Source organism: Epinephelus moara, chromosome 16, assembly GCF_006386435.1.
Source record: "Epinephelus moara isolate mb chromosome 16, YSFRI_EMoa_1.0, whole genome shotgun sequence".
NCBI lineage: Eukaryota > Metazoa > Chordata > Actinopteri > Perciformes > Serranidae > Epinephelus > Epinephelus moara.
Window position 1 is genome coordinate 19,904,420 of NC_065521.1, and position 11,454 is coordinate 19,915,873.

The 11,454-nt window shown below is 37.5% G+C and overlaps 2 protein-coding genes across 19 annotated transcripts in view; one reads left to right on the forward strand and one right to left on the reverse strand.

Annotated features, from left to right (window-relative positions):
• Window positions 1-5,349, reverse strand: part of zgc:154075 (uncharacterized protein LOC556929 homolog) — a 15,589-nt gene extending 10,240 nt beyond the window's left edge. For 3 of the 18 annotated variants that reach the window (XM_050064117.1, XM_050064133.1, XM_050064134.1), the window contains exons 1-11: window positions 5,193-5,349; window positions 4,751-4,859; window positions 4,122-4,206; window positions 3,956-4,029; window positions 3,760-3,819; window positions 3,498-3,605; window positions 3,238-3,294; window positions 2,931-3,061; window positions 2,710-2,764; window positions 2,403-2,495; window positions 2,170-2,304 (exon numbers count right to left, since the gene is read on the reverse strand). In XM_050064117.1, coding sequence (XP_049920074.1) covers window positions 2,170-2,304; window positions 2,403-2,495; window positions 2,710-2,764; window positions 2,931-3,061; window positions 3,238-3,294; window positions 3,498-3,605; window positions 3,760-3,819; window positions 3,956-4,029; window positions 4,122-4,206; window positions 4,751-4,859; window positions 5,193-5,206 — 921 coding nt within the window. In that variant the 5' untranslated portion in view covers window positions 5,207-5,349. Of the gene's footprint in view, window positions 1-1,215; window positions 1,318-2,169; window positions 2,305-2,402; window positions 2,496-2,709; window positions 2,765-2,930; window positions 3,062-3,237; window positions 3,295-3,497; window positions 3,606-3,759; window positions 3,820-3,955; window positions 4,030-4,121; window positions 4,207-4,750; window positions 4,860-5,192 lie in introns of all 18 variants that reach the window. The other 15 variants (XM_050064118.1, XM_050064135.1, XM_050064131.1 and 12 more) reach the window with 12 other exon arrangements.
• Window positions 5,350-7,008: 1,659 nt separating this feature from the next.
• Window positions 7,009-11,448, forward strand: taf10 (TAF10 RNA polymerase II, TATA box binding protein (TBP)-associated factor). Its single transcript, XM_050064157.1, has 5 exons — window positions 7,009-7,423; window positions 7,702-7,859; window positions 9,487-9,551; window positions 10,980-11,094; window positions 11,271-11,448. Exons 1-5 carry the CDS (start codon window positions 7,291-7,293, stop codon window positions 11,358-11,360), a joined length of 561 nt encoding a protein of 186 aa, XP_049920114.1. The 5' UTR covers window positions 7,009-7,290; the 3' UTR covers window positions 11,361-11,448.
• The last annotated feature ends 6 nt before the right edge of the window (window positions 11,449-11,454 follow it).

Below are 11,454 nucleotides of genomic sequence, written 5' to 3' on the forward strand. Positions count from 1 at the left end.
TTATTATACACATATGATTATTGTCACACATGTATACTATCAGATATTAATATATACTTTCAACATATTGTACCACAGTAGCCAGAACTATAACTATAATATTATTACTTTCATTAATGTTGTTGTAAGCTACTGTCATTACCGTCTGTCCTGCATTTCTCTCTGTCTCTGTCTCTCTTTCTGTCTCATTGTGTCATACAGATTACTGTTAATTTATTATGTTGATCTGTTCTGTACGACATCTATTGCTCGTCTGTCCGTCCGTCCCTCCTCAGTTGCTCTTTCTGAGGTTTCTACCGTTTTTTCCCCCGTTAAAGGGTTTTTTTGGAGAGTTTTTCCTTATCCGCTGTGAGGGTCCTAAGGACAGAGGGATGTCGTATGCTGTAAAGATTGAATGTTGCAGTGTACAGTAATATTTCAGGTGAGAGTGTGCTTCCCACAGTTTTTCAGAGTGTCTATTAGCTCCCCCCTTAGAGTAGTCACACTGCAGCTACTTAGCTATTTACACCCATCCCTTCTACACAATATTATGGATTCCATTGCATGCTGTGATTGGCTACTACTCGTCCCGTTGACGCATCCAGGCTGGAAGCAGCTAGGATTAAGGCAAAGAAGTCATGGTTAGGGCTAACACTAGCCAATCTCGGATTTTCTCTGAGATTAAAGTGGAAAATTTACAAGAAAAAACATACAGATGTACTGCCAGTCAAGTGACATAGTTTAAAGAGCAACTTAGAACATGGTGGGTCAATGGGTCAAGCACAGGACTATAACACAGGAGACTGGTGTCTGATTCTTGTGGGAATCAATGTTGGCATATTATTGTCAGATTTAGCTGACTTATTGTTTTCAATTTTTAGGATGTACAAAGCTGCTGCATGTACACTGTGTACATAGACTTTAGCAGAATAATACCCGTTCATGTTAACGTCATATTTTGATGTTGCTAGGATGTCTATTTTGTCTTTTTTTCTAATTCCAGGCCTTATCACCTGACATCAGCGCTCAGCCTCACTGATACTTCTGTGGATGAACGGAATCTAATCTCTGCAGACAGATTTCAAAATCCTGTGGAAAGCCTTCTCTGAAGAGTGGAGGCTTGCGTGTTATAGCAGTATGTTCATGCTCGTGATTTTGGAATGATATCTTCAATTTCTTGGCATTTACATTTATTTGTCTTTTCCTTCCTGCAATTCACATTCCTTCCAGTCCTACCTTGCTGCCATAGATGGTTGTTTTTCGGTTGCAAATCTCCTCAGTGAAAGCCACCATGGAAAAGGCTGCTGTCAGACCCCCTTCAAACTCCATGTTAACAACCTGGGCAAACAGAACAGATAAGCTGTAGGGAAACACTGGGGAATCAGCAGCAGTCTGGACATATTAGCTGAAATGATCAGACTCTTTAGTTTATTTTGACCTAATGACTGATACATAGAAATGGTTTGATACCACCATGGATACTGGTGTATCCAAGTTATATTTAAGCAATAATAAAATTTGATGGGCTAGAGAGGCACTCAGCTTGTGGTGCTCAAAGCACCAAATAAATCTTAAAAATTCAACAGCAATGTCTCTTGCCAGAAATTATGACCCAGTTACTCAAGATAATTCACAGACCTTGTTGTGGGCAGTTTAATGTAGGAACTATTTTCTTTCTACTGAACTACACCCACCAACTGTATCACTGCACTGAACCCATCCCACTGAAGGAAAGAGGAATTTAAGAGTTTTACTGAGCTAGCTAACGATACAAATCAGCTGAGGAGGAAGTGATTTATGTTTACATCTCATACTGTCACAAACACGAGTCTCTCATCCATGAGTAGATGCACGCTTCTTATGCATGGTCATACGATTGGTGGAGTATGGTTCCTACATGAAACTGCTCGCAACAAGGTCTGTGGATTATCTTGAGTAACCGGGTCATGATTTCTGTAGACATTGTTGTGAGTTTTTCAAGTGTATTTTTGGTGCTTTGAGCACCACAAGCTGAGTGCCATCTAGTTCCATTATACTGGAGAGAAGGCAGACATCTTAACTGCCGATAAAGGCACACCAAAACTATCTTAACTGATAAACAGCACTACAGGGAAGAGAAGAAAAATATATATCTTTGATTTTGAGGTGAACTGTCGGTTTACGTGTGTTATAAAGCCAGTGTTTTCTAACCTGGTTACTGCAGACGTCATTGTCACACTCGTAGACACAGCGGCCATATGGTCCAGTCTTCAGGGCCTCAGTTACTGACTCGATGTCTGGGTCCGAGCTCTGGCATATGACTGATACAGGCCAGCCAGTGTGACCCTAGCACACATACCGCACATATGAAATCATGTACAGCAAGTAAAGTATTATGTTCACAGAATCCATAATTGGTGAAACTATTATGTTGAAATATTAACCTGTTTTACTCTATCCAGGTAGATTTTGCGTGCAGAGTAGGGACAGTCTTTTTCTATTGCACAATCCAGGCAGCGATCTCCAGCACCTGTTGGCTGACAAAAAACGAGCAACGTCACTTTTATATTCATGCTTAGTATTTCTTTTAGCAGAACTTTGATGGATGTAATACATCTTAATGACACAAAAACAAAATAAAAAGGATTAAAGTGCTGTAATGTTATGTGCTGTTTCACAAAACATTTATAGATCTACAATAAAGTCATGATTTCTTTGTATTAGGCCTCATACGGTGAAGAGTTCACAGACCTTGTGTTTTTTTCTGAAGTGGCTTACAGATCCAAATGATGACACTTTCAAACACCTGCCAAGTACAAAGTTAATGATTCATCTCAGGCAAAACAGGACGACCTCACAGAAAACAACCTCGCCCACCTGAAAAGACACACTGTGGTCCAACAAATGTGTTAAGTGTATATACTTCTGAACATCAGCTGAGCTGTTGGATGATATTAAGAGCAGAGTTTTACCTGCGTGCTCCAGCCCAGTGATGTATTAGGTCAATGTCGTGGCACGATTTAGCCAAAAGAGAAAACGAGCTCTCTGCTTCATTCCTCCAGTTCCCTCGAACAAATGAGTGAGCAAAGTGATAAAACCCAACCTGCAACAAGAGGTTGACAAGACAAATCAGTAATCTGTTACAGTAATGCCTTGAATTAAAAACAAAAAAAGTGTTAAAAGCAGGAACACTGTTACTGATGGATGTGTGAGTTTAATGAGGAGCCCTGAGGGTTTGCAGCATTACTGTCTTTATTTCTATTCTGTTGACATTTTTACCGGCTCAAAGTGCTGAATGTGCATCACATCACCTATGACTCCAGCATCTATCAGCTCCTAGAAAAGAATAAGAAAAAAAAGAGGTAGAAATCCATATTTGGACTTTGTGATTTTCTTTACCAGTCTGGGTGAGAAAAAGTTTCTTTGACATGTTTAATTTATAAGTATCCATACAGACGTCTTTAAACCCAAAACTGTGACTCATGCTTGGTAAAGAAAACTGTCAAGTGTTTTCATAAAGTGTGACAGAAAATGTTCACCTTAATCATGTGGATGAGAGGATCATACCGGAGAACATGGCCCACTGATAGTATCACTCCACTCTGAGTGCAAGCCTCCACAATTGCTCTGCAGTCTTCTGCAGTTGTCTTCAGTCATGTGAGGGCATTGGTGAGCAAGGAAGGCATGAGTGTCACACAAATGCAATGATGGAAAGGAAACTGACACAAACTAGCAAAAAAAGAAATTAAGAATTACAAACTAACATGAAAGATAATTTATGTTTATTAACAAAGCACTCACAGCCATTGGTTTCTCCAGCAGAATATGGTAGCCTTTCTGTGCAAAGGCTACTGCAGGTTCCTGAGGAACAGAAACTAGTTTAATAACAAAAAAGAACTATGACAAAGTTTTTCAAATAATTCAGACTGATAATGAGGTGTGTTCACAGAGCTGAACATATATACAGTAAATGTATATAAATATCTATAGTGTTTACCTTATGAAGGCGGTCTGGAGTACAAATTAACACTGCATCTGCAAACTTCTCTCTTTCGATGACACTGGGCCAGTCTAGTTTGAAAAAAGCACATTTAATAATTTAGTATGAGGCAAATATTGACAGATATAAACACTTTAATGCATTTTTTTCCTTTTGTATTCACCTTCAAATATGTTTTCATCTACAACTTTGTGTTGCTGTTGAAGTTTAGTGCGAGCAAATTTCCTTGGATCAGCTACTCCAACAACCTAATGGGGAAGATGAGTTGAAGAAAGGCGCATTACAAGTGCTCTGTTAGAAAATAAGTAGAAAAAAGTATTCAGATCATTTACTTAAAGGTCCAGTGTGAAAGATTTAGGGGGATATACTGGCAGAATTTTATATAATATTCCTAACTATCTTTTTACTATGTTCTGCAGCCTCACCACTACATGTTACTAAATTCACCACACTAGACCTTTAAGTAAATAAGCAATGCATCAGGGAAAAATATGAGTAAAACCACTAAAATAATAATGATAATAATAAGCATAATAATCAAAATGAACCTATATTGTTGCAGGAAACATGGATTTGACGATCTTCTTGTACTTTGACAAACTTTCCTTTTATACTTTACATGTTTCTGTCATAAATATCTTGTCAGTGATCTCATCTGGGATCATTTAGCTCACAGGTTTTACAGTGGAAGAATATTGTTTATGGATACAGTAAATCAGCAACACAATCCACAAAAAATACGGAACTGTGTCCTTGATGACAAGTTCAGGCTGCAGGGCAACCTCTCCTGACCTTAACTCGTTCAGGGTGGATCGATGCATAGTGGGAGTAGTTATCCCCTCGATTGCCAGCTCCTATCACGATGACACGGACAGGGGTCGTCATTTTGCCACCCTGTGAACTTTAACACAAATCAAAACTTGTAAACACACCTTTTATAATGGCTGAAGTAAAACACACTAATTATTAGTCAGTCAGAGGTTGATACAGCCAGTGCCTGTTCGGGACATCATATACCTCCTGTAATCTGGGTTATTATTCACAACACCTAGTTCTCTAAATATAGATTATCCGTCATTTAAATTAACTATATAAACACATCTAAATCCTTCTAAATATACTGAATAAGGATAATAACAGACACGGTACATTAAAGTATGTAGCTAGCTCATTAAAATACTGTTTCTGGTAAATAATATTTGTCAGTTAATGACTTGGTTGTTTGGCTCAGTACCTGTTTTGTCCCATACAGCTGTCAAAACCTTCTGTCTGTCCTCCGCGTCTGTCCAATTTTGTAGGAAGACGTCCACAGACACGTCCAGAGTCCACTGAGGTGCTGACTACAGCAGCAGTAACGATGTTTCACTTCTTCGAACAAAAAAGCCTGCAGTGAAGCAGTCACAAGATGACATAACGCCCCCTAGAGTATGCACAAGGACCTTCTGCTGCATTCACTGCCCCTCGTTAACTCTTACTCACTTGTTAGAAAAGAGAAAAATGCACATACGACTGGACATATTAATCAGTCATCCATATGATAGGATATCTGGAAGTAACATGCAGTTGGAGTTGTTGTTTCAAAGACCTTTAACACCTTTAACAGAGCTTAATCAATTCGTTTATTAATCATCCTCCTGGGGTTGCAGACATGCTTTTTTATCGTTTCATGTTCAATCCATGTTATTATTATTATTTAACAAAGATAGTTATACAATTCGACAAGCAAACAAACAAACAAACAAACAAAACAAAACCTATATGCACAGGAGTATCATTTAACAAGTGACAAAGACATTCAAGAATATAGCCTACGTAAGGCTTTTCAAATATGTGCTGTTGAGTTGCTTTACTATGTAATGTTTCAATATAATATCTGATATCTATTTTCAGTTGTTGTATGTGTAGCACCGTTTTAGTCCGTTTGCATTTGTGAATACAGACTTTTCCATATAAAACAAAGAGGTTCAAAATGTACTTTTTTTTGCAATATAATTCTTAGAATAAAAAATATAATGTCTCTAATTTCTAGATGAACAAATGAACAGGTCAACGTCTTCCAGAAGTATTCAAAATCTATCCAAAATAATTTTATACAGAGGCATTTATAAATTAATGATAAATAATTTCAATTTCAGAGTTACAAAACACACATTTTCCATCAATACCATCTCTGAATCTTGAGAGCACCTGGTTTAGAGGGTGAATCAAATATATAATTTTAGATAAGACTTAACTGACTTTGTTGGTGACAAATTCCAAAATGGCTGAACAGGAGGCCTTGTGGACCCCTCCTAAAATAGCTGTACATTTTTGTCTGTGATGCATATTCCATCTAACATAAGGTTATATTTAAACTGTGGATTCACACCAAGCATCTTATTTACTCACATTCAATTCAACAGAGCAGAAAGTTTTGCATCAATAATTATGGCAAATTCTTTAGGAGTTTAGGATTTTGTATTTCTGGAGAAATTCTGTTTAGGTAAAAAGAAGTCCGTTTTCATTAAATAATTGCATCACCAACAAGGTGTCAATTTTAACCCAGCTGTCAGTAAAATCGTTTTATATTTAAACCTTATACCTTCATTAGTCCACATTAAACATATATGTGGAGAAAATTTGGTTTCTAAATGGGGTAATGCAAAGTATGGGTAATGCAAAAATATTTCCGACCGCACCCGAACGCCACATTGTAGCTACAACTTCATCGTCGTCTTTCATGTATTTCTTGTTTTCAATAAGGACAAATGTGTTATACATATTAGAGTGGCTCATCACAATGTGCAGTGAGTTTATGACGCATAACGTGGTTTTAGTTACGTCGCTAAATTACTAAAGTTACACGTTATTTCTTAGCCATACTGTTGTCTACCTCGTTAGCTGCTATCACAACTCAATAAAAGAAGTCTAATACACAAAAAACAAATGACAAACAAAAGAAAGACCATGAATATTTATCACATTATCACAAACAGTCCGCCCAAACATGCAAACCAAACGTAACTTCAGAGGGTCTTCGGGAATCTTCGGCTACCTCCGTCAGTTCCGATCGATACATACAGCTCGGGTCACATGACGCGATTAGGTCTCTGCAGCATGAGCTCAGCTTTCTGCTGCTCGTTAGCTACAAACATTTCTGCTGCTAACTAGCTCCCGATTTTGCCATCTAAATATCCTCCGAGTTAGAAAAGTAGCGTAACTTCATAGCAGAGTATTTTGTAGAAGACCAATCTTAGAGCTATATAACACGGAATCGCGCTTTTAGACATATTTTGAGAGCTTCTCTGTGCTAGCTAGCTAAGGTTAGCACGTTTGCTAACGTGAACACCAACATGAATATTGACAACGTTAATCAGTCTGTCACAACCGGGGTGTCTTCTACGACGTCTTCAACTGCAAGTAATTGTATCGCAAATGATAATGCAACAACTAACGTCAGCAGCATCCCTTCGGTCACGAGTAATGGTAACGTTATGTGACTTTTACTGATGTTATTGTCCATGTTGTGTTCAACTCTAGGATAGCTAGCTAGGGTATGTTTCAATGAAGTTAGATGACTTGTCAGGCAGTCTCATTGTATGTGCAAGTACATCTAACACTTGTTTGCATCCTTTCTTCAGGCAATGCAGCTTGACACCCTTTTATGTATAAACTGTAACACCTCTTTGTGCAATGCACAAGGTAGCCATACACCTTTGTTCCTTTCGTTTATCATGACTTCATCCTAAATATTTCTATTACAGCTTCAACCTCAGCGGCCATGGTGACACCATCAGCAGACTCATCTGTCTCCAACGGCGTCTATGTTCCTGGTGGCATCACCAATGGAGATGTGAAGCCTGCCCTCTCCACCACGCCTCTGGCAGATTTCCTCATGCAGCTGGAAGAGTACACTCCCACAGTAAGTCAAGTTTAGGCAGTGAGCTCACTATACACTGCATTTATAGGACACGTTGTTGGAAAGACCACAAATTCAAATAGGCTATATGTTCAAATTATTAACAGCTAAATTTTATTTAATGTTGGAAACACCTGGCAGGTTTGTCTCGCCTAACAGTCACATTTACAGTTCACTGTAGCAAATTCAATTGAAATTCAGTCAAAAAATACTTATATTCAAGTAAAGATATATAAATTCAAATACCCAGATGGGTACAATTACAATATGTATGTTTCTGGCTCATCCAGTGAATCACACTCATTCTTGGTAACTGAGGTAAAACCTTATTTTTCAGGGGTTATACATTTTTCTCCACTATTAGGCTGGGAAAATATGTTTTAAAAGACCAATGTCCTGAATATTAAACCTTGTAATGGGCCAGCCTTTCAGGGATTAAAGTTTTTGCTCGAACAGCAAGCATGATTGATATCAGAGGTAAGATCTGACAGAGTTGACAAAAAGTTATATATTTATTAATTTCACAGCAGTTGTAGTGGATTTATTTTTTTGAAGTTGCTTAGAATTCTCTTAATGCTAATCAAATTACTCTTTTAAAATCATAATTCTTAAATAGTTCTGATTTAGAAGGGCTACAGAGTTGATATGTTATGAATTGAGACTTACCAAATAGCAATATTATTTAATGAATTTATTAAAAAAAAAAATAGAGGGCTTACCAGTACTTGAACAGCATTCCTGCCTTTGTGGAAACCAAGAAGTGAGACAGGAGTCCTTGAGGTATAGATAACCTCTTTTATGCCTGGTTGAATGATGTTTTTGTAGAAATCTGATGGAGCTGACAAAAATCTGGGACACATCCTGTAAGGGCCGACATTTTCACAAAAATATATATTTTAAAGTAGATAAAACAGTATATTTTTACACTGATGTTATCAGTACGTCTTGAAGGCTTTTACCGCATATTTTAATTGTTTAAAGTTGTGAATTCTTTTCCGGGACAAGCCTTTTTCCTGGCACAGTACAAGTTCAAAAATTAAAAAAAAAAAAAATGGAAGCAAATCAAAGTATTTTCTAAATATATTATATTTGTTTATTTCATATGAATAAATCCTTTAAAAAATAATGTGTAACCCCAGAAATGGAATGAGTGTGTTTGTGAGTTAAAATTTAAAGTTGTTGTGTTTTTGTTTTTTTTTGTTTTTTAACATGATTTCAAGACTGGGTGATTATTTAATTAAAAAGTGAGGCACTCAATCACATTGATGCAAAAATCCTGTAGGCCTAAATTTAGTATTGCCATAAAGCAACTTAATGAGTTGCCTCTGTACAAACAGTGAAATAAAATCACAATGTAGTCAACAATATTTATTTGACAATTTATTTGACATTCATGACATCACACAGTATATCCCCCCTGACCTTGGTACACATGACATTTTGTTATTTACCAAGCACTATATTCCTTAAACAATGCTGTTAGTTTCCTGTAGTGGCCAGTGTTCCTGCTGCAGTTCATTTGGCTGAACATCCTTCAATGGCAGACATACTGTAATATTGCTCTACATAGATAGGTGTCAGTTGCAGTAAAAGCAGGTTATGTGATTTTTTTTCTTTTTGCCCCCCTCAGATTCCTGATGCAGTTACAGGCTATTACCTCAACCGGGCTGGCTTTGAGGCTTCTGATCCAAGAATGTGAGTGCATCATTGACTGACTCTATAGCTTAGGCTTCCCTCAAGCTTCAGTGTTACTAGGTCTTTCAAACACTTAGTGGGACAAAATGACACAAATCACAGTGCTGTTACATTCAAAAGTTAGAGTCATAATTAGGGCTGAGTATCATTTAAAAAATTACAATGGCAGTGCCAATACCAGTACCCTTAAAGTGATACCAATACCAGCAGAGTACTTTATTTGATATCATTTTTTTTCCTACTTCATTTGACACCCATCATGTGAATGGAAGCATTCATTTACATAAAATGCCACCAGACGCCTCAGGTGTGTAGTATAGCTATACTTTCGAATGTTTTGGTGCCATCTTGGCAAGCTGAATTTCCAACTCCGTCACAGACACTGTGCTCGAGTTGACCACAGGGTTGTAGCTGCTGTGGTAGTGGGCCAATCACAGGTAGCATTAAATTGAAGAACGCTTATGGTGATTAGCTACAAGCAAAATCTTACAATAGTAAGATCTGGGTACAAAGAAGATTAAATGCAGGTATCATTTGACTGGAGAATTTTTTAGACATCTTGGTGTGGGGTTATTTCAGACGATATCTTAAAGGTATTGAGTACCAATACCCAGCCCTAGTTAAACCACCACAGCAGGTATAAAGGGAGTGCAAGTGGAGTGCTTTTGAAGGTGTTAATGAGAGGCACATTGTAAGGCCCTTGGTTAAAAGTGCTATATAAAAGCAGTCCATTTATCAGTCTATTTGGCTTTTTAAATTATTTGTTGGGAGTTTAAAGATCTGAGAAACTGAATCTGAATTAAAAGTTTAAATTATGAATCCAAACATCTTTTGTAAGTTAGCAGGCAGACAATATATGGAGTTTTAAAAAGGATGATGTAACTCTTTGCTGTGTGTTTAATCATTAACCCGGGACAGGCTGTTTGGTATGTTTCCTTATGCTCATAATGATTTGTGGAAACAAATGTAGCTTTGTGCCTGAGTAGTTTAGATAAATTGATTTTATTACTGCTCGTGAAGATGACTATTGTCTGACTTTAGTTCAGCAGCTTTCAATCAGGTAATGTGCTTGGTAGATTATTATGGGGTTTGCTGAATGATAATGCTAATGTAAATGTCTTTTACTAACTAAAACTGGCGTATACTAATATACAGTATATGCCAGTGCTGCTACTAATCCTCCGTACTTGCCTTCATTGGCATGTGTGAGCATGAAGTACAGACACGTTAGCCTAGTCGACCATTTACAGTCATCTTTATGATTGTTGTAATTGGCAGTAAAAAAGTGTAAATGAGATCAGATGAACTCTCGATCTGACCTAGTAGTTTGTTTTTTCCATGCGAGATATGGATAGACAGAAACATACATGCTGGCTGAGTACAGACAGTAAAAACCACGATATTGATTTTTCTTTTTCATTTCTTTAGAATCCGTCTGATCTCCCTTGCTTCTCAGAAGTTTATCTCAGACATTGCCAATGATGCACTGCAGTACTGTAAAATGAAGGGCACGGCCTCAGGAAGCTCAAGGAGTAAGACAAAGGTCAGTGTTTCTCTCGTTTTTAACATGTGCTTCCATATGCCTTTCTGACGGTGCGGTGTGTGAGAAAAGAGGAGTGTTATCAGAAGATGGTGACAGAGGTCAACTGTCTTTAACTGCTCAGATCATGTTGATCATTTATGGTTTTGTATTTTTTCCTTTTCTCTCTCTATATATAGGATAAGAAGTACACTCTGACTATGGAGGACCTGACTCCTGCCCTCACAGAATACGGCATCAATGTCAAGAAACCATATTACTTTACATAAACCTGTCTTCCTTTAAGGCTTTTTGCTAGTTTTATCTCCCTGCTGACCCACTAGAGTCCGTCGACACCCTGATTGCTAATTTTTTTTTTTTTTT